This window comes from Octopus bimaculoides, chromosome 3, assembly GCF_001194135.2.
Source record: "Octopus bimaculoides isolate UCB-OBI-ISO-001 chromosome 3, ASM119413v2, whole genome shotgun sequence".
In the NCBI taxonomy this organism is placed as follows: Eukaryota; Metazoa; Mollusca; class Cephalopoda; order Octopoda; family Octopodidae; genus Octopus; species Octopus bimaculoides.
This window is the reverse complement of record NC_068983.1, coordinates 135,451,306-135,470,241: the sequence shown is the minus strand read 5'-3', so window position 1 is coordinate 135,470,241 and position 18,936 is coordinate 135,451,306. Positions and strand designations below refer to the sequence as shown.

Below are 18,936 nucleotides of genomic sequence, written 5' to 3'. Positions count from 1 at the left end.
GGCCACGCTCGAAATGGTGTCTTTTATGTGCCACCCGCACAAGCCAGTCCAGGGGCACTGGCAACGATCTCGCTCGAAAATCCTACAGGAGCCAGTCAGGCGGTACTGGCAACGGCCACGCTCAAAATGGTGCATCTCATGTGCCACCCGCACAAGAACCAGTCCAGGGGCACTGAACCAGTCCAGGGGCACAGAACCAGTCCAGGGGCACAGAACCAGTCCAGGGGCACATATATAAATAAGGATAAGATTGTTATTTAAAATACCAATCTTAATCAGGTGGCCAGCATGGGAATAAAAACCTCAAAGGTAATAATTATTATTAAAATTATAATTAAGGGTATCTAAAAGCTACCAACTATGCTAGATATAGCAGCCAAAACTTGACTCTAAAACCACATTAAATGTTCATACAGCACCAGGAGAGAAGACAATCATTAATTATAATTTTGTATATATATATATATATATACACACACACACATTTATATATATATATATATATATATATATATACACATACAAACATACACATATATATTGAGGTTAAAACATTTTTGCAGATTGTCTTATAGTGGTATGGAATTTGGTTGACAATTTACTTTAATTATGTCTGACACTGAATATTAACATGTGGCTGATTCCTGTAATAGGCTCTTAGTTGAATTAGCATGTCTGAAATGCCTAAAAAGATGCTGTATTACAGTTCCACCCAATCTATGTTAGAATGTAAGTAAATATTAAATCACAGATTGTGATAATTTTGCCATCTATGAATTGTAAATGAATAAAGTACCAAATTGTTGAATTTCTGATTCTAAGTTTTATATTTGTTGCAGGTTTTGTTATATTCTCTTGTCTACACGTATTTTATGCTTTGTGTCAAATCAAGAAAAACATCACTTTCAGAGCTAACATGGATAAAAAAAAGAAACTTGAGTGAGCCTACTCATCTACAACAAAGTGGATCATAATTAGCATGAGATCCTCCACTGAGGAAGTAATGGAACCAGCCTGCCAGCTGCAATCTTTCCCTCACAAATCAAAATTCTAGTAAACTTCATAAAATCAATTCTAAATAGGTACCAAGCTGGTTGCTTGCTGTAAGCAAAACTTACACTCTCCAATTGAATCTTTCATTAACTCGCAATACTAAGTTCAATTACTCTCATGTGCCTTCATTGGCCAAGGTAAGATCATTTTAAGAAATCCATGGTCAATCATAATTCTTCTACACTAACATAGGTTGGATACTTATTTCTGTGCACATATTGATTTCCCTATATCTTTTCTACATACTTCTTCTTGGTCTTATTTCAGAACTTAAATCAGAAAAATTTAATTATTTTGTGGACCTTAAATAACTTTCCATCCCCAATTTACACCACATTTCATCTTCCTGCATCCAGAGCTTCTCTAATTCCATCAGTCTTTCAAATAATAACTTTTAGTTCATGGTTTACCTATACTTCTGGTTACATGTCAGAAATTCAATTACACCATTTCTGTATCCAGAAGGACTATCTTCATTTTAGTCTTTGAAGAAAAGCCCAAGATTAGCATGGAAACATTAAAAGTTTGGGGTGGATAAAAAGCATGAAACCTACCATGACAAGACTAAATGAATGCTAGAATTATTTATTCTCCTCTAAATACTTCTTTCCATATCCCATGTACAAACCTAAACTGGTATTCCATTCCATCCAAATATTTTACGTATGAATTTTACTCTCTGCTAAACGATTAGAAACTATTTCTGTTCATTTGTGCACTATTGAAATAATTAACAATTTCACAAAATTATTACAAGCTCTCTATAAATTGATATTAATTTTTTTTTTTTTAAGTGACACAAGGACTTAGTAAATGCTTAGCAAATGCTCAAACTCTTTCTGTAATTTCAAAGACCATTAGAGAAAAGGGATGTGTCCTAAAGATTCCAGTACTTTTCAAACAATAATAAAAACAATAACCCTACATGGTTAAACTAACGTAGTCCATTTCGTATAAGAAATACGTAGAATTTGAATGTTTGATGTATATTGACATGATCACTTTATATTATTTTTAAGTGTTAATTTTTACTGAAATAAAAATTATGTACCGAACAAGTTTATACCTTAAAGAAACTTTTATACATTGCTCACACAGCTAACATACAATAAAATAACATTGTAAACCTCAAAACGCAGTAAAGCTTAAAAAACGTTTAGAATACAATTTTAAAATAATTTTCCCTTTTCTTTATTAAAAATTCATTTTCAAAAAAATATTGGGAGATATATGTATATAAAGGCATAGAATTGCATTTGAACAAATTTCGATATAAAGTTATGGGAATTTAATTACATGTATATCTAATTAGTAAATGCCTTTACATTATTGCAATAATTTGGCTGCATTTTTGTGGTGGTCTTCTGTTCTGATTTTATAATAGAAAAATCCACAAAACAAAAATGAAAGGACAAGTTCACCATTCATTGTCATGGGGTTGAAACTTTCACTCGACCCTCCCCTTAACTGGAAGAAATCTAAGGCACATGTGAATAATGTGAGAAAATCTATAAACAGACTTTCTTTTGATTATTTGATAAACACAGATGGTGCAAATTTAAAAACGTAAGTGTTCATACACACACACACACACATACATACATACGTGTGTGTGTGTCAAATCAATTTTTTTTTCTCTTTTAACTAATAGAAGCTCATATATTCAAAAGTAAAAATTATTTCTTACTCTTCCACATCCTGCCATAGTTGAAAATTTCCCAAGATCGATTCCGACCCACGCGTCCATTAAATCACAGATTAAGAAGTTTTGCACAGATGCTATTTCAGTAATGGAAGCAATATTTCCTTCTTCATCACACAACAAATTAGTTTTGTTCTTGGTTATTTGAAGTTGTTATCGTTTTTATTAACTTGGTATAGTAAGTAGAGGCATAACATGCTTGGATGTGTGCGCTCATTTGAATTTCAGCGTGCGTGCATGTTATGAACTTTGTGTGTACATGGGTTTAGGTGTCAACTGTATGTGCGCGTGTGTGAACATGTTGAAAATTTGTCGATTCTTAAAATGATTTCGTAATAATATTACCAACACGGGTCAACATTTGGAAATCTTTCATCACAAACTTAGTAAATGAAAAAGTTTGGTGTTTTGCCTTTCGTTTACGTCTTTGTCATTGCAGATCGTCCTTCTCAGAGACCTGTTCTTGTTGTTGTTCCTGTACTTTTTGCAGTTTGGAGAGAAGAACATCGCCAAAAGAATTTCGGTACTCGGGACTGACGTTGTCCAAGAGACTGTAGATGGTCTCAAAATATTTGCCATTACTGACATTATCAAGGCTATCGAAATCATGACCGACTATTTGAAAACCTTCTGTAGAAAGTTGTACGCAATACTTTTGGTTTTCTTTCGTGCGTAGATTGAGATAGATCAAGTTATCGGCCGAGGGAAGGACATCTGAAAGCTGTACACATTTCACAGCATAAGCGATTTCATTTACAACTGACTCTGCCTCAATTTTTAGAGTATATTCCTCGTCGTCGCACAAAGTGGAATCGGTGTCTGCCATTGTAACAGATAAGATTGTTTTGGCGTTTTAGAAATTGATAGAGATTCTTTTGAGTTAATTTCGTTTAGTTTAGTAAAATCACAGACTGGTTAAAAACTTTGGAAAAGTGTTTGTCGAGTCAATAAAATCTCCAAGATCACAGAATTTAAAACTTTTTTTAGGAATTATATGACATAGAAAATTAGATATGCTAAGAAAGTTAATAAAAGTATGAGACAGCCTCAACTCAAACGAATTTTTTTCTGTCTGACTCAATGAATGTGTGACGTCATGTTTACAATTCTTACCCTCTTCCTGGCGGTATTATCTATCACTACCACCATTCTGGAGGACAGTGGAAATTCCTCGCGATGGTTAACTTTTGTGCTGTTAACGGCTGTTCAAGTCGTGCAGATCGCGATAGAGCTAACTCATTTTACCGTTTGCCAGCCATCATCACTAACCAAGGAGAAGAAACTAGAGAAAGATCGCGAAAACGTCGCGAACAATGGATAGCTAATATTAATCGACCAGATTTAAAAGAGACCAGTTATGCATATGTCCGGGTGTGCTCAGATCATTTCATATCCGGTAAGATGGAATCATAATTATGCAATACTCAATACTCTGTTGTTGTTATTGTTTCAGTCGTTATCTTCCAAAACGAATTCTTTGTTTTTATCAGTAGTCGTGGAGGGAGAAATCAACGAGAGTCAGACATGTTGGATTCCCATATTATTGTGGTAGTTTTGTATAGATTCTAGCTTGAAACAGTTTATATCCACCGTGACGTTCTACTAGGAATAAGGATTATAATTGTTTATAAAATTCGGTTGTAAATGATTAGTAAATAAAAGTTGTCAACTCACGAAAAGAACCGGCTCTTTCAGTTATGCCTCCATTCCTCCACCGTATACTATTAGCTCTGACAATGCCTCGCTGACAACATCGTGAGCATGTGTATGTCGAGCTTTTTCATGGAATGTATTCTTAACCTCAAAACAGAATTTGTTCGATGCTGCCTCAGAATATTTATTTTGTCGAGTTGGTAGTAACAACAACAGTTGTTATTACTATTATAGTTGTTATATCAAAATACATAGAACTGAACAAATATTAACTATTCAATGAACATGTTTTAGCTAGCAGAGCTATAAAACTTGCGATTCCATTGATAAAATACTGTTGTTGTGAACATGCTTGTTACCTTAGTAATTTCATTCGGTGTGAATTGCGTATATTTTCGTTAAATATTCAGTATGATCATTATCTTTTCGCTGATTAGATTTAAATAATTCCACGATTTAGGTAAATGTCAGTTTATAACACAGAATATGTTAACATTAGCACGTTGTTTATATATTACATAATAGTCTTTTATTTCTTCGATTGTTCTTCTAACTCTGATAATTGGTGTAAATATTCTGTAGAACTAACTGCTACCAACTGAGTGCCAAGGTGATTAGAAATGGTCGGTCACTTCACGTATTCCATTATTTGCCTCTCTGAGATGCAATGGTAAACATAGTGGGAGCAGCAGAACACGCTGCCACTTGTCTCGATATTCTTGTCATGCGATATCATGTAATTCGTTTGAAGTCAGTTGGTGTTATAATATAAAGATCATATATATATATATATATATATATATATATATCAAGACGATAAAGAATGTTTTAATAACAGATAGCACTACACAAAAGAAGTAAAAAAAATGTACACAAAAAAACAGGTCGTGATTAATTCATAAAATATAAACACAGAATGCAACGTACGTGAATAAATAACGACACTAGCTTTGTTGTATAATGCGATAAGCGTTTATTTGTTTACAAACAAACATTCATAATTCTTTAAGATCTATACTAGTTTAATCTTATGTCAGCACTGATTACACAGACCTATCATCAAAGTATTCCATTCATGGCTATTCTGTCTTTTTAGAGGGGTGTGTTATAAATGACTACATTGTCGAAAGTATCCAAATATCCTTGTTTTAAGACCGTGATGTACTATTTAAGGAGATTTGCTATTTCTAGCAGGGTAAGGAACCATGTAGAGGCTTCTTCGACGGTCCGATATATAGAAGTTGTCGTTTAGACACTGGATAGCACTTATCAAACAATCCTGTGATTAAAAACATTCCACCCGTGACTATCCCATCTTTTCCCTATATACGGGGAACCCAAGACCATATCCAAAGTGTCATTTTGTAAGACAATAGTGTATGATTTGAGGGGAAATTGGTTACTATTTCCATCGCTTTGAACGATCGCTCAGAGGCTCCTTCGTTGACTTAACTCAATTTACAGTTATTGTTGTCAGTATCTTTGATGAACAGGGGGACAAAAAGACACTTTTTTGTTGCAACTATACGTTTTGTTTTTGTTTAGTTTTTCCTACTGTAGTAGTTCTTTATTAACCATGATCGAACAGACCCATTACCAGAAGAATTTCATCCATAATTACCCCGACTTTATAGGGGTACTTGGGACTACGTTAGGATTGTAAGGTGTGATTTTGTTTCTATTTCTAGCAGATCAAAGTCAAACGACCACCTAGGCATCTATGTTGAGTGTTGGATTAAATACATAACTTCATTATTGCAGACCACCTTCATTCTTCAAGCATTTTATGTTAATTTATTTGTCAACAGCTCCGACTTGTAAAAAGAAGTGACACGGTGGATAGGTAGACTCGTTAGAACTTGGAACACAATAATACTGTATTTGGTTATAGCCTTTTACATTTCAAGTTCAAATCCTTTAAGAAGTTTGGTTATCTTAAAAGTTCCTCACAATTAAAGTAACAACTACAAGTATTTACTTGCAGATCCAAACTGAAATTATTCAGTTTTAGCTTCAGCTAGGATGGAAAGATTTTTCTTCATCTTGTAGTGTCACTACATCTGTTTTAGTGTCAGAGTTTTTATCATCAATTTGCTGAACATATTCCTTACTTTCCTTTTTAACACTCCAAAACTTTGAGTGTAGATTTTTTTTTTTTTTTTTTGTCGTGCAATTTATCTATCTTCCCGAATGCAGGATTTTTCTCTTTATTTATTTTGCATGTTGATAACCATAAAATTTGTATTGAGAAAATTTATTCATTTTGCTCAAGTGATAATCATTGGAAACTCTATCTCTACTTTATGATAAATATTAATTCTTAGAATGCAATATCAATTCCTGTAGTGTGAATTTCATGTGTCAAGGACATATTTCCCAAATACAGTTATTTCAATATTCTTGATCTTTGAGATATATGATACAGGTAAGCTCTCAATAAGTCTCATTTGTATTAAATCATCTTCAGTTCTTTATTCAATTTGACCAGGTTTACTGGACTCACAATATCAAAGCCTGTTACAAAGTTGATGCCAAAACTTTAAAAGGATTTTTGACACAGAGATATAAACCTATTTTGACTGTCAGTGATAAACTTCTATTTTAGATTCACATTATACACTATCATTTCCTCTATTCATTGAAACACATCCATCAGCTACTTCAGATAAACCATTAGTAACACTTTACTAGTAGCCTACCTACTGATCTTTAATAATTATCTCCTTGATACCACCACACTCCTTACTATCATTTGATTTCTTTGCTCTCAAGGTTGCTGTAATGCATCTTAACCATGTTTCAACAAGTTCAAGATCAGTCAGTACCAATTCAGAGCTTGCCAATGACACCATTGTTGTGATGTAAGATATAACAATAAATAGTTTGATAAAGAACATCTTTATTTACCAGGTAACATACAATATGTAAATAAAGGTTCAATGTGGCATGTACAAATTTGTCACAGTAACTGCAGTAGGGACTCTGACTTATCAAGCTATAATCCATCTAATCTTCTCACTTGTATAGCATTGACTGTTTCACTAAAATATCTTGTTATTATATCAGAAGAGGAGCTTATTCACCATCATCATCATCATCGTCGTTTAACGTCCACTTTCCATGCTAGCATGGGTTGGACGATTTGACTGAGGACTGGTGAAACCAGATGGCTACACCAGGCTCCAATCTGATTTGGCAGAGTTTCTACAGCTGGATACCCTTCTTAACGCCAACCACTCCGAGAGTCTAGTGGGTGCTTTTACGTGCCACCAGCACGAAGCCCCATTATCATTTTATGTCCTCTTTCCATTCTGGTATGGGTTGACTGAGTGGTCTTCACTGTTTGAATCATTTCTTATGAGAGCCACTACTACTAAAGACTGGTGCTTGTATGTGTCATTTGGCTTGGTTTCTGTCACCAGCTACTTTGCAGAGTGTATTGGGTGCATTTTCTTATAGCACCTGCACTAGAGTACTCAGTAACCTAAGGAGATAGGAAAGGGTGCAATGACAGCAGAAAGGTCAGAAATGGGTGATTGAGAGGAGGTTATAGGACTGTAAGTGTAGAGAATATCTAATAGCCCAGGATGTGTTCATTTGCTCAAGTGGTCTAAGAAGAACATAGGAGAGAGAAGAGGAGCAAGACATCAGAAGGGTTGGAGTGGATGTAAGAATGGAAAGGTCAAGAGTATACTGGGAAAGACAAAGAGATGTTAGAGGGTAGAGTCAGTAAAGCAGTATTATTGGCAATAGATAGGGTGAACAAAGGTAAGTGTAGATGGTGAGATAAAGGCAAGAATTGGAGTTAAGTGACAATAGAGGTAACCCAGAGGAGTGAGAGTGCTGCTGGCTGTAGTACAGCAAGGTGAAGCTAGAGTGTATAGGGTGGGTAGTCTCTGACTTTTCAATGCAGTCTCTTATATATTGACTGAGAGAAGAATAGGGGTGTCAGAATGAAGTAAAGTGGCTGATGCAGTCTGTACAGGTTGTGGCAAGATAAGAGATAGAGAGCTAGGAGTGATGAATAAATGGAAGTCATGAAGTGGGGAGTGAGTAATAGATACATGAAGTTCAGCATGAGGAATATAAAGTGAGAAGGCAGTTTTGTCATGGGTGAATGGTTCTTTTGTAGCCTAGCATAGTCCTTTGTTATCTCCCCAATATACATTACATGCCTGTACCTGTGCACCCTCCTCTCTTGCACACAATACTCAATCTTATACCCAGTTTTTCATGTAGCTTATTTGTACTCTAGTGTCCATACACACTAACATTCATACCCATCAAAACATGCTGGTTTCATTTCTTTCTAGTCTTTACAAGTCTTCTTCATTCTAAGCCTATATTTTGCTATCATGTAACATTGCTGTTCTAACGTAGGTGTCACACATTCTATCCTTTACTCTGAAGTAAAAGGCCTTTATTTCCAGCAGTGGTAATAAGTCCTTGAACTTTTTCCAACCATTTTTACTGTGGCTACAATACATACTTTCTGTATAACTATCTTCCCTGCTAATTATGTCTCCTAGATAACAGGAGTTATGAACCACTTCTAATGAGACAACCTGGCATATAAGTAAATCTATTTTTTGTGTGCTTCTAATATGTATTGCTTCAGTGCATCTGCCACGTACAAAGCTTACTTTCTTTACTGGCCTACCTGTGATTCCACTACGTTTTTTGTGTGTCCATAATTTACATTGTGTTCAGTATATAGAATTTATACCTACTCTTTTTCTGCATATGAAGCAAAGCCATTTCCTTGCAAATACCAAGGTCTTGTCTTCTTTCTTACATAATAATATCTCTAACACCTTGAGGCCTCTTGATTCTAAATTTCACTATAGATTCAGTTATGAGAACTAGACCATCAGCACATGGGAGTTCCTATGGCAGCCAATGTTAAACTCCTTTCTGATAAACAGTAGGACTATGAGGAGAGGACTGAGGACTAAGCCTTGATAGACTCCTGCCATTATGCTAAATTTGTCACTAAACACAATGTTGACTCGCTTTACCTACTACACCTTTGTACATAGTTTATACAGCTCACAAGGTATTTGTCTACACCAGGCCTAGCCAACTCGAATTACATTGCAGGCTACTTTAATCACAGAAAGTCTTTTAGGGCCGCATGTATACTTTATGGACTTATTCTCATGCTATTATTACAATAACGAATGAATGATTGTTGATTCAACATGAAATATTATCGTTGCAAAAACAGTAGTCATCATCATCATTTAACGTCCACTTTCCATGCTAGCATGGGTTGGACAATTTGACTGAGGACTGGTGAGCCAGATGTCTACACCAGGCTCCAATCTGATTTTCCCTTCCTAATGTCAACCACTCCGAGAGTGTAGTGGGTGCTTTTACATCCCACCGGCACGAAGGCCAGTCAGGCGGTACTGGCAATGGCCATGCTCAAAATGGTGTTCTTTTTTACTTTTCATCACAATCTTCAATTTTTGATAAAATTTTTAAAATGTTTGTTTAAATAAACCCATTTCAAGAAAGTATCAAGTGGGCCACAAAAAAAAAATCTGTGGGCCTCAGGTTGGCCAACCCTGGTCAACACCTAGTTCTCTTAACGAGTCATTTGTCTACACTTAATTTCTTTAGTAAATTAGTTTCATTAGTGAAATGAAATATGAAACTAATAGTTTTGTATTTTATATTCCATACTGAGAATTTCATATTTCTCTATAACTCTAGTTTCTGTCTAACCAGTTCAGGTACTAGAATCAATAATGTTGACTATAATTATCTGTCACCTTAACTTTCTCTTTAAACTTGCTGTATGTTCTAGTTGTTTGAGACAATCAACACATCTCACTTGCAATGTCTTCTTTACTGACGTAAAAAAAAAAGTATTTCTTGCACACCAAATAGCACAATGGCAGTTACAGGAAGACTTGAAGGAGGAATTAGCAGAATACTATTGCTAAGAATGTGACCAGAACACATTCATAGGCCAGTCTTTGATGAGGCTATAGTGATGATGATGAGTCTTTTACTACACTCAGCCATTTGACTGTTGCCAAGCTAAAGTCTTGCTTTCAATGGTTTTGGTCAATCATACTCACCCTAATATTTATTTTATCAGTTTTTGTTTATTGAGTGTCTGAGTTACCTTTTGATGTAAAGGGATACGTGCTGTCTTACATTGGTATATACAAACATACACACATGCATGTGTGTATGATTATAAAACACACTAGAGTGCACCTTAACTAATCTTAACTAACATTACTTAGCCCGTTCATAACGCTTTCACATGATTAGAGAAAAAGGGAGAGAAAGAGAAATGTCCATGACATGAGGTAGAGGGAATGTAATTGTAATGCTTTCACATGATTAGTTGAAGAGAAAGAAAAAGGAAACAGAAAAAGAGGATAAAGCGAAGAGTGAGACAGAAAAAGAGAGAGAGAAGCATCCATGAGGTGAGGTAGGGGGAATGTAATGATTTTAGCAGAGGGGTGATGTTCTGATGATGAGGTTAAAAAAAGGCAGAGAGAGAGGTGGTGGAGATGGAGTTGGAAGTGGTGGTGGTGATTAGATAGTGAAAAGGGTATTTTTTTTTTAATTGAACTATGTTTTTTTACATCACCTATCAGATGAGCGACTATCTTTCCATACAGACGCAACATAGGCTATGCTTTCAGGTTTTTTTGGATAAAGTTTTCAGAAATAACCCATTAAATTTACCATTAATTCCATGAAATATTCACAGGTCTCACTAGTTATAAGTAATTTATCAATGATTTTAGCTTACTACATTAGTATCTTGTTAAGAAATAAAACAGTGAAATATCTGACACACCATAGTAAAGAAAATATTTTACAATTCTCACATATGACAAAATTTTGTTTCTGTGCTCACATCACTTTTCCCGGGGAAGTCAGAAGAATGAATTTTCCTGTAGCTAGCTTTGTAACCATGTGATCTTGTGTTCAGCTCTACTACAGCCCTAGGCCAAGCAAAGTCTTATGGGTGGATTTGGTAGATGGAAACTGAAAGAAGACTGTGGTTTGTGTAAATGTATATATCTGTGTGTTTGTCCCTCCAGCAGCACTTGACAGCCAGTGATGGTTTGTTTACATCTTTGTAACTTAGCAGGTCAGCAAAAGAAACTGATAGAATAAGTACCAGGCTTTTAAAAAAATAAACACTGGGGTCAATTTGTTTGACTAAATCCATCAAAGTAGTACTCCAGCATGGCCACAGTTTGGTGACTGGAACAAATAAAAGATAAAAAAAGTGTATATACATAACACAATTCTGCAAAGTTTCTGTCTACCAAACTCTGTTCAGAAGTTTAGCTCAAGGTGCAGTGTAATGGGATCAAACCTAGAATCCTGGTTTAAAATTTCTTAAAACCACACAGCTATTTTGTCTTTTGTCAAAAAGTTCCTTCTACTGTCATCATTACTCATACTCTTCCAACAAGCACTGCTTGTCAGTTTCTTATTTGAAATTGAAGTGTTTATCCATAGTACATGTGAACTTTGACCTTTAGATTTAATGTCTCTTGTGAGCTTTACCTGTCATATGATGTTTTGTGGTTCCTAGCAACCAATCTGTTATATATTTATCAGTTGTCCAAACATATCTAAATCTAGCTATCATTCTATTTGTGTCTCTTTCTACTTAAGTTCTATTCTTTGATTTCTCTCTATTGACTGTCTCAACCACTGTTGCTGTTTCTACCTTGTTTTCTTTTTCTGCTTTTTTCTTAACTCTCATATTTCTTCTTTCTAGTTCAGCCTCCTTTTTCTTTCCACTCTGGGAATTCTATATTTCGGTTGAATTGGTTGGACTACTGCTCAGCTCTGTCTCTTAACAGCCGAGGTTTTACTTATCGGCTGTAGAAATTACTTTAAATTTCTTTGGTGAATGCTTTTTGTAAAATCAAAGACCTTAATTGCTGGGAATAAGTTACATGTTTACTCTTTGAAACTGGAATAATATAGTATGATAGATATGGGGAATATTTACAAAACTCTTGTTTCAACCTTTGGCATAAAAGAGAGAAATACAAAAGGAATGGGAGGTACTGTCAAATCCAAACACTTCTATTGCATCAGAAACATATACAGCAACAGTTTGGCATTTAAAGACCAGCAAGTGTACAACTGCCTCACAAATGGTTTATACAAGGAGGTACCCAAAAGTAACCGGAAACATTCTCTGTGGGACAAGCCCTTTGTAGTTCAGGCTTCTGCTACTAGAAGGCTTTGGGCTAACCAAAGCCTTGTGATTGAATTTGATTGATGGAAACTGAAAGAAGCTTGTCATATACTTATATGTATATATATGTGTATTTGTGAATCCTTATCTTGACATTGGATTAAAGTTATAAGCAAGCATCACTGTCATACAAGCAGTGTCATTTACTTCCAATCTTTTATGAAAACATGTCCAGCCTTGGTAAAATATTACCTTGTTTAGAAACAGGTGAATGTTAGTGACAGGAAGGTCTCTACTCATTGAAAATTTGCCTTGATAAATTTCACCTGACCCATACAAATATGGAAAAATGGAAGTTTAAATTGATAGTAGTAGCAGCTGTTGCTGGATGGATGTGTGTATGTGTGTGTATTAAGTTTATCTTTAAAAAATATTTTGTTTATTTTAAAATTTGTGACCTAATTTCCTGCATACAGAAAATGCTGTTTTAAACTAAAACTATATATTCTTATTTTAAAACTTCTTTGTACACAAATTTTTTTTTTTTTTTTTTTTCATACTATGAATATATCCAAACCTAAAAGAAACCTTTCTGATACCCTAGATAAGCAACATATATTTCACCATGTATGGATACTGACTTTTGGTAAATCAGTGCAATTTTTTTAAAATGTTTGTCTTTGTAATATACTTATTGTCATTACCGTTGTTATTTAATTGGGTACCATTTTCTTATTTGTGTAAATGCAAACTTGTCACCTTCAGAAGAAAGGTCAACTATTGGAATAAACATATAATTCCTGTGCCAAGGACACTTTCTTTTCGTTTAATAACTTTCATTCTAATTTTTTGAATAACTAAATAAGTGCCATTACACATACTATTTACTTGGCCAAGTAGTGTGTTGCTCAATGACTGCAGCCTTATTCTTTAGCTTTAATAGCTGCATGATGGCAAGCATGATACATTAACTCATTAGCATTTAATCCAGCTGTATCTGGCCCAAATATTCTTCCTATTTTATGTTCAAACTGGCCAGATCCAGCCTCTCACATCTACCCAGCATTTGTCATTCTAAATATAAACAGTAACGTTGCTGAAATCTGAAAGCTACAAGATAATGCATGATTAATTCAAAATAATGTGAATAAATAAGCATTATATTTAACAGAATAATCCAAATGCTAAAGGGTTAAAGGTAGTTTACAGAATCATTTGGGGGGACATAATTTTCGCAAGCCAGGAGGAGGTCGAAACTGACATTTCAGAGTTCTTCGCTTTGAAACCAAAAGAGTTTTACATTAATGGGATTAAAAAGCTTGTAAATAGATGGAAGGAAGTCATAGATAATCAGGGAAGGTACATTGATCATTAAATTTCAATTAAATATAACATTTGATCACTTGTTTTCTTTATTCAAAATTCGGACAGAACTTATGAGATGACCTGATATTATTAAGATTATTGTTATTAATGGTAAAGTAGCAGGAGTAGTAATAGTTAAATTTTTGTTTGTATATTATGAGTATATGACTAAAGAACTCACAGATTTCAAGCTCAACTGTGTCAAAAAGAAGTATTAATAATAATCTCCTTCTCCTGCATTTCCTTGAGGTTGGGTAACTGTGTATTTCCTTTGTGGTAGTGCACCTGTTTCTGTCTTCATTCCTGATCTCTCTCTCCCTTCAGTCAGGTAACCTTATACTTCCTCTACAGCAAGACACCTATAACCTTTCATCATCCAACACAAGATCACCTCCTCCAATGCCTCCTTCTCTCTTGAAAGTTTTTTTTTTTTTCTTGCAAGTACTTGATGACTCTTTCAGTGCAAGTGCCACTTAAAAGCACCCAGTCCACACTGTAAAGTGGTTGGTGTTCGGAAGGGCATCCAGCTATAAAAATCTTGCCAAAACTGATCTCATCTGTGCTTGTGCCATGTAAAAAGCACTAAGTCCACTCTGCTGAGTGGTTGGTGTTAGGAAGAGCATCCAGCTGTAGAAATCCTACCAAAACAGTCACAGAAATCTGGTGCAGGCTTCTGCCTGGCCGGCTCTCGTGACACCATCCCACCCATGCTAGCATGGAAGGTGGACATTCAACGATGAAGAAGAGGAATTATGGTGAATTCCATCAAGGGATTAGCAACAATGAGGCTTTCTGGTACTTTTTTGTCTTCCCTACTTGAAGGTGTATCAGGATTCAACAACTTGCTGTCCACTTGGAAAATGGCCAGGTTTACTTCACTCAAATGACTGCTGTACAGCAAGCATTGTCTAAGGCAGGGGTTTTCAAACTGTGTCCGCAACGATAAGACAGGGGGTCCGTGGACAGCAAATACTTTTTATGGGCAATTTGACTTTATATGTGTTTTTTAATCGAAATCTTTTAATTGGCAATAAACCTATTTGTTAAATACTGTTAAATAAATAAATGTAAAAATATATGTTATTTTAAGCAAATATTTATGTATAAATTTCGTAAGCGTTTATAAGGTAAAGTCTGAAATATAAAGGGGTCCGCAAGTCAAAAAGTTTGAAAACCCCTGGTCTAAGGGACAATACACTTATAGATTTAAGCTCTGCAAGTATGATAGCTTTGCAAAAACATTGCTGTACCATCAGGAACAAGATGCAATGGAGACAAAAAAAGTAAGGTACCCTTTTTTTATTGCACCATTGGAAGGGAGTATACCATAAACAATGAATGCATTGTTCAAAATCCCTTCTCTTTAAAGTGTGAGGTTCAAGTTCATTTCAAGATTGATGAAAAGTACCTGGCAAAATTTAGATCATCCACAGAGAAACATGTTTATATTTAGATTGCTGGAGAATGGTCACGATGGAATGCAACATAAAAGTTTCTGTATTTCAACCATCCTATCTTTCCTTTCACCATCCTGTTAGAACATTATGAACCAGCCAATCTTGTTTCAGCTTTGGCTCAAGTATCATGATGACTTTGTCAAAGATTTCAAGCATCAAGCTCAACAGATGCACCTCAGTATGAAAACAGAATGAAATCTATCATGTAGATTTCATTGACAAGCTCAAAGGCATAAATGGTCAAGGATTTCAAAAATATGATCTCCCTTGACCTAACTACACTGAAGGCAAAAGTCTAGCTACAGAAATTTTAAGACACTTCATATAATGTGAACAGTATCTGTAAATAACAGTGAACACAAACTCACTGTGGAGCAGAGGGCAGTCTACTATGATATTAGGGTTTGGAAAGAAGCTAAATTTGTTTCCTTGAGTCTTATGGTTGCATTGGAAAGATATTCCAGAGCAGTCTATTGCTTGCCAAATCCCAAAAGGAACAAAAGCTAATGAAATCTGCATGTCTGTGGGATACTCAGCCATTTTGCATACTTATCATCATCCTTCAATCAACCTATGCTTGGTCGGAATGCCATTGACAATCCCATACTACATGGTCCTGCATTGCTGTGTTCAGATCTTTAATATCTAGCCTTGAGTCCCAAAATATAGTATTTGAAAATGCCAGTTTCCTGGAGAAAACACTTCCATAGGAATACCATAGGAGCAGGGATGAGATAACCTCTTTCTCTGCTCGATGACAGTGGCCATCAAATTGTAGCCATTTCTGCTTTAGCTTGAGGGATATTGATATCAGATTTCTGTAGATGTTACTAAGTGTTGAGTGTGATCTCCAACTGATGTTCTGTATCTTTCTGAGCTGGTTGGTGTATGTTCCATATAGTTTGCATACTAATTCAGTGAGTAGGTTGTTTATTTGATCAAACAACTGAATGCTCATATTTTGTTCTAAACAGTAGAGTTCATCATAGATATAAATCATTTCATCATCATTTTGATGTCCACTATTCCTTGCTTGTATGGCTCAGACAGAGTCTATTGTGGTAGATTTTCTATGGCTGCATGCGCCTCGTGTTGCCTAGCCTCATCTGTTTTCAAATAAAGTAATATTTTTCTATGGCCAGACATATTTTCACAGGACATTGGAAATGAATGACATCCCTTGTATGACTGACATTCATTTACAACTATGTAAAAAGAGGAAACACAATCACATGCGCGCATGCACACACACACACACGCACAAGGGTCTTCTTTCAGTTTCCCTCTACTAAATCCACTCACAAGGCTTTGGTCCGCCCAGGGCTATAGCAGAAGACACTTGCCCAAGGTACCATAGAACAGGACTGAACCTGAAACTATGTGGGTGGGATGCAAACTTCTTAACCACAGTCATGCCTGCACCTATATTTCTATGTATGTGTTTATATTTTTTCAATTATGGATAAATTAGTGACTGCACATCTATGTATATGTATTATATTGCATTGTTTATCATATGCATTTTGCCTTACATGAGTAAGTTTGTTTTTGTCTGTGTACTTGCATCGAATGTTTATATTTGTGCTGCTGCTGTTGCTGCTACTACTACTAATACTACACTAAGAAAGAATAAGTATTAAAAGTACTGTTTGAGAGACCTTTTAATAAAATGTTAAGTTCTCAAGTGAACCAACAGGAGTGCCTGATTATCTGTTGGTGTGTAGGGCGGAACATCAATTCATAAACAATTATGATATACTCTCCCAATTCAATGACTCAAAGTATTTATCCCTTGTCTAACCTTTACTGATCTATCTTTTACAGCAGTACAGTATTATGTGACACTTCAGATACATCTAACAGTTTGTGAGGGAGAGAGAAAGTCAGAGAGAGAGAGAGAGAGAGAGAGACTCCAAGTCACATAACTTCACTACTCACTACCAGCATTGTCTAACTAACTAGGTCACTTAAATAAACTTACTACTCGCAGTAGTTATATATATATATACATACATATATATATATATATATATGTACAAAGATTAAGGATTCTGGTTAATGAAATTATGATTTTTTTCTTACTGTGAAAGTTTCTGTGACCCAAGACTGATGAAGAATATTTGGTTCAGCATCCATAACATAATTACATCCCTAGAGTTCTGGCACAGAAACTCTTTCACATTGCAACTAAGCTATGTTTATATAGGCTGAATTTAATTTCATTTAGCACAAAGAGAGACTATGTGAGAGGCATGGATTGGGTGATATGCAGTAAATGCAGACGATCTACTGGAAATGAAAAAGAATTAGTTTCTTAACATCTATCTAGATAAGCATATAAACTAAATTGGAGAAAGGTTCAGTGAAACTGGTTTTAGAAGGCAGCTAGGAATCAATAATATTGTTTAAGCCTTTTGATATCAACCCACCTGAAACCGTCTCTGGCTCTGGTACAAATGTCTTGTTTTCAAAAGTTCTGAATTAAAATCTTCCACCAAACCTTAGTCACTATTGATGTTCCTAACACTAGCTCAATGATAACTAAGTTATTTTACTAAATTCTTTGTTATATTTAAAATTAATTGAAAGAAACATAGAGCATCTCAACAGAAGTATGGTAATAAAAGGGTTAAAATTTGAAGGAACCCTAACCCTAATCCTAACTTAACTGATTAAGACCCTTTAGGCTCTGAGACTAACTTTGAACTTTTTAGTTTTCATAAGATGTTTTGAGCAGGATTTAAACATATAATATCTAAATTATTGATACATAGAAAAAGATTAGTTATTGATCTTTTTCGGCTTATTTAAGGACAAAGAGTATGTTTGGTGTAAAAAATTATTTTTGTGTGTGTGGTGAGGTATACAGCATGCTGTGTGGATAAAACAGACATGGCTGGGCTTCCCAACCTCAGGGTTTCAGGTTCAGTCTCACTGCATGAGTCCTTCAGCAAGTGTCTTCTGCTACAGCCTCAGATTTTGTTGAGGTAAATTTTCAACAAATTATCATCATCATCATCATCATCATTTAACATCCGCTTTCCATGGTCATCCCATAAGTTCTGTCTGATTTTACCTTTTTTAAAATAGTATTTTAGAATGTTTAATCATCATCATTTAATGTCCGCTTTCCATGCTAGCATGGGTTGGATGATTTGAATGGGGACTGGCGCACAAGATGGCTACACCAGACTCCAATCTGATCTGGCAGAGTTTCTACAACTGGATGCCCTTCCTAACGCCAACCACTCCGAGAGTGTACTGGGGGCTTTTTACGTGTCACTGGCTTGAGGGCCAGTCCAGCAGTACTGGCAACAGCCACACTCAAATGGTGTTTGTTACGTGCCACCTGCACAGGAGTCAGTCCAATGTTTTGTTCACATGCCACTGGCACAAGTGCCAGTAAGGTGAAGGTGGAAACGATCGCGCTCAAATGGTGCTTTTTATGTGCCACCGGCACAGAAGCGAGACCGTTGCTCTGGCAGTGATCTTGCTCAGATGGTGCTGTTAAC

The 18,936-nt window shown here is 35.5% G+C and overlaps 2 protein-coding genes across 2 annotated transcripts in view; one reads left to right on the top strand and one right to left on the bottom strand.

The window, feature by feature from the left end:
* Positions 1 to 3,185: 3,185 nt before the first annotated feature.
* LOC106872005 (GSK3-beta interaction protein) lies at positions 3,186 to 3,581 on the bottom strand. Its single transcript, XM_052966794.1, has one exon. It carries the CDS (start codon positions 3,579 to 3,581, stop codon positions 3,186 to 3,188), a length of 396 nt encoding a protein of 131 aa, XP_052822754.1.
* Positions 3,582 to 3,588: 7 nt separating this feature from the next.
* Positions 3,589 to 18,936, top strand: part of LOC106872000 (uncharacterized) — a 42,921-nt gene continuing 27,573 nt past the window's right edge. The window contains exon 1 of the mRNA XM_014918797.2: positions 3,589 to 4,151. Within this exon, the coding sequence (XP_014774283.1) occupies positions 3,932 to 4,151 (220 nt within the window). The 5' untranslated portion in view covers positions 3,589 to 3,931. The remainder of the gene's footprint in view (positions 4,152 to 18,936) is intronic.

Excerpts from the sequence above, each read along its gene's own strand:
- LOC106872005 (XM_052966794.1), bottom strand. The coding sequence starts at position 3,581 with ATGGCAGACACCGATTCCACTTTGTGCGACGACGAGGAATATACTCTA.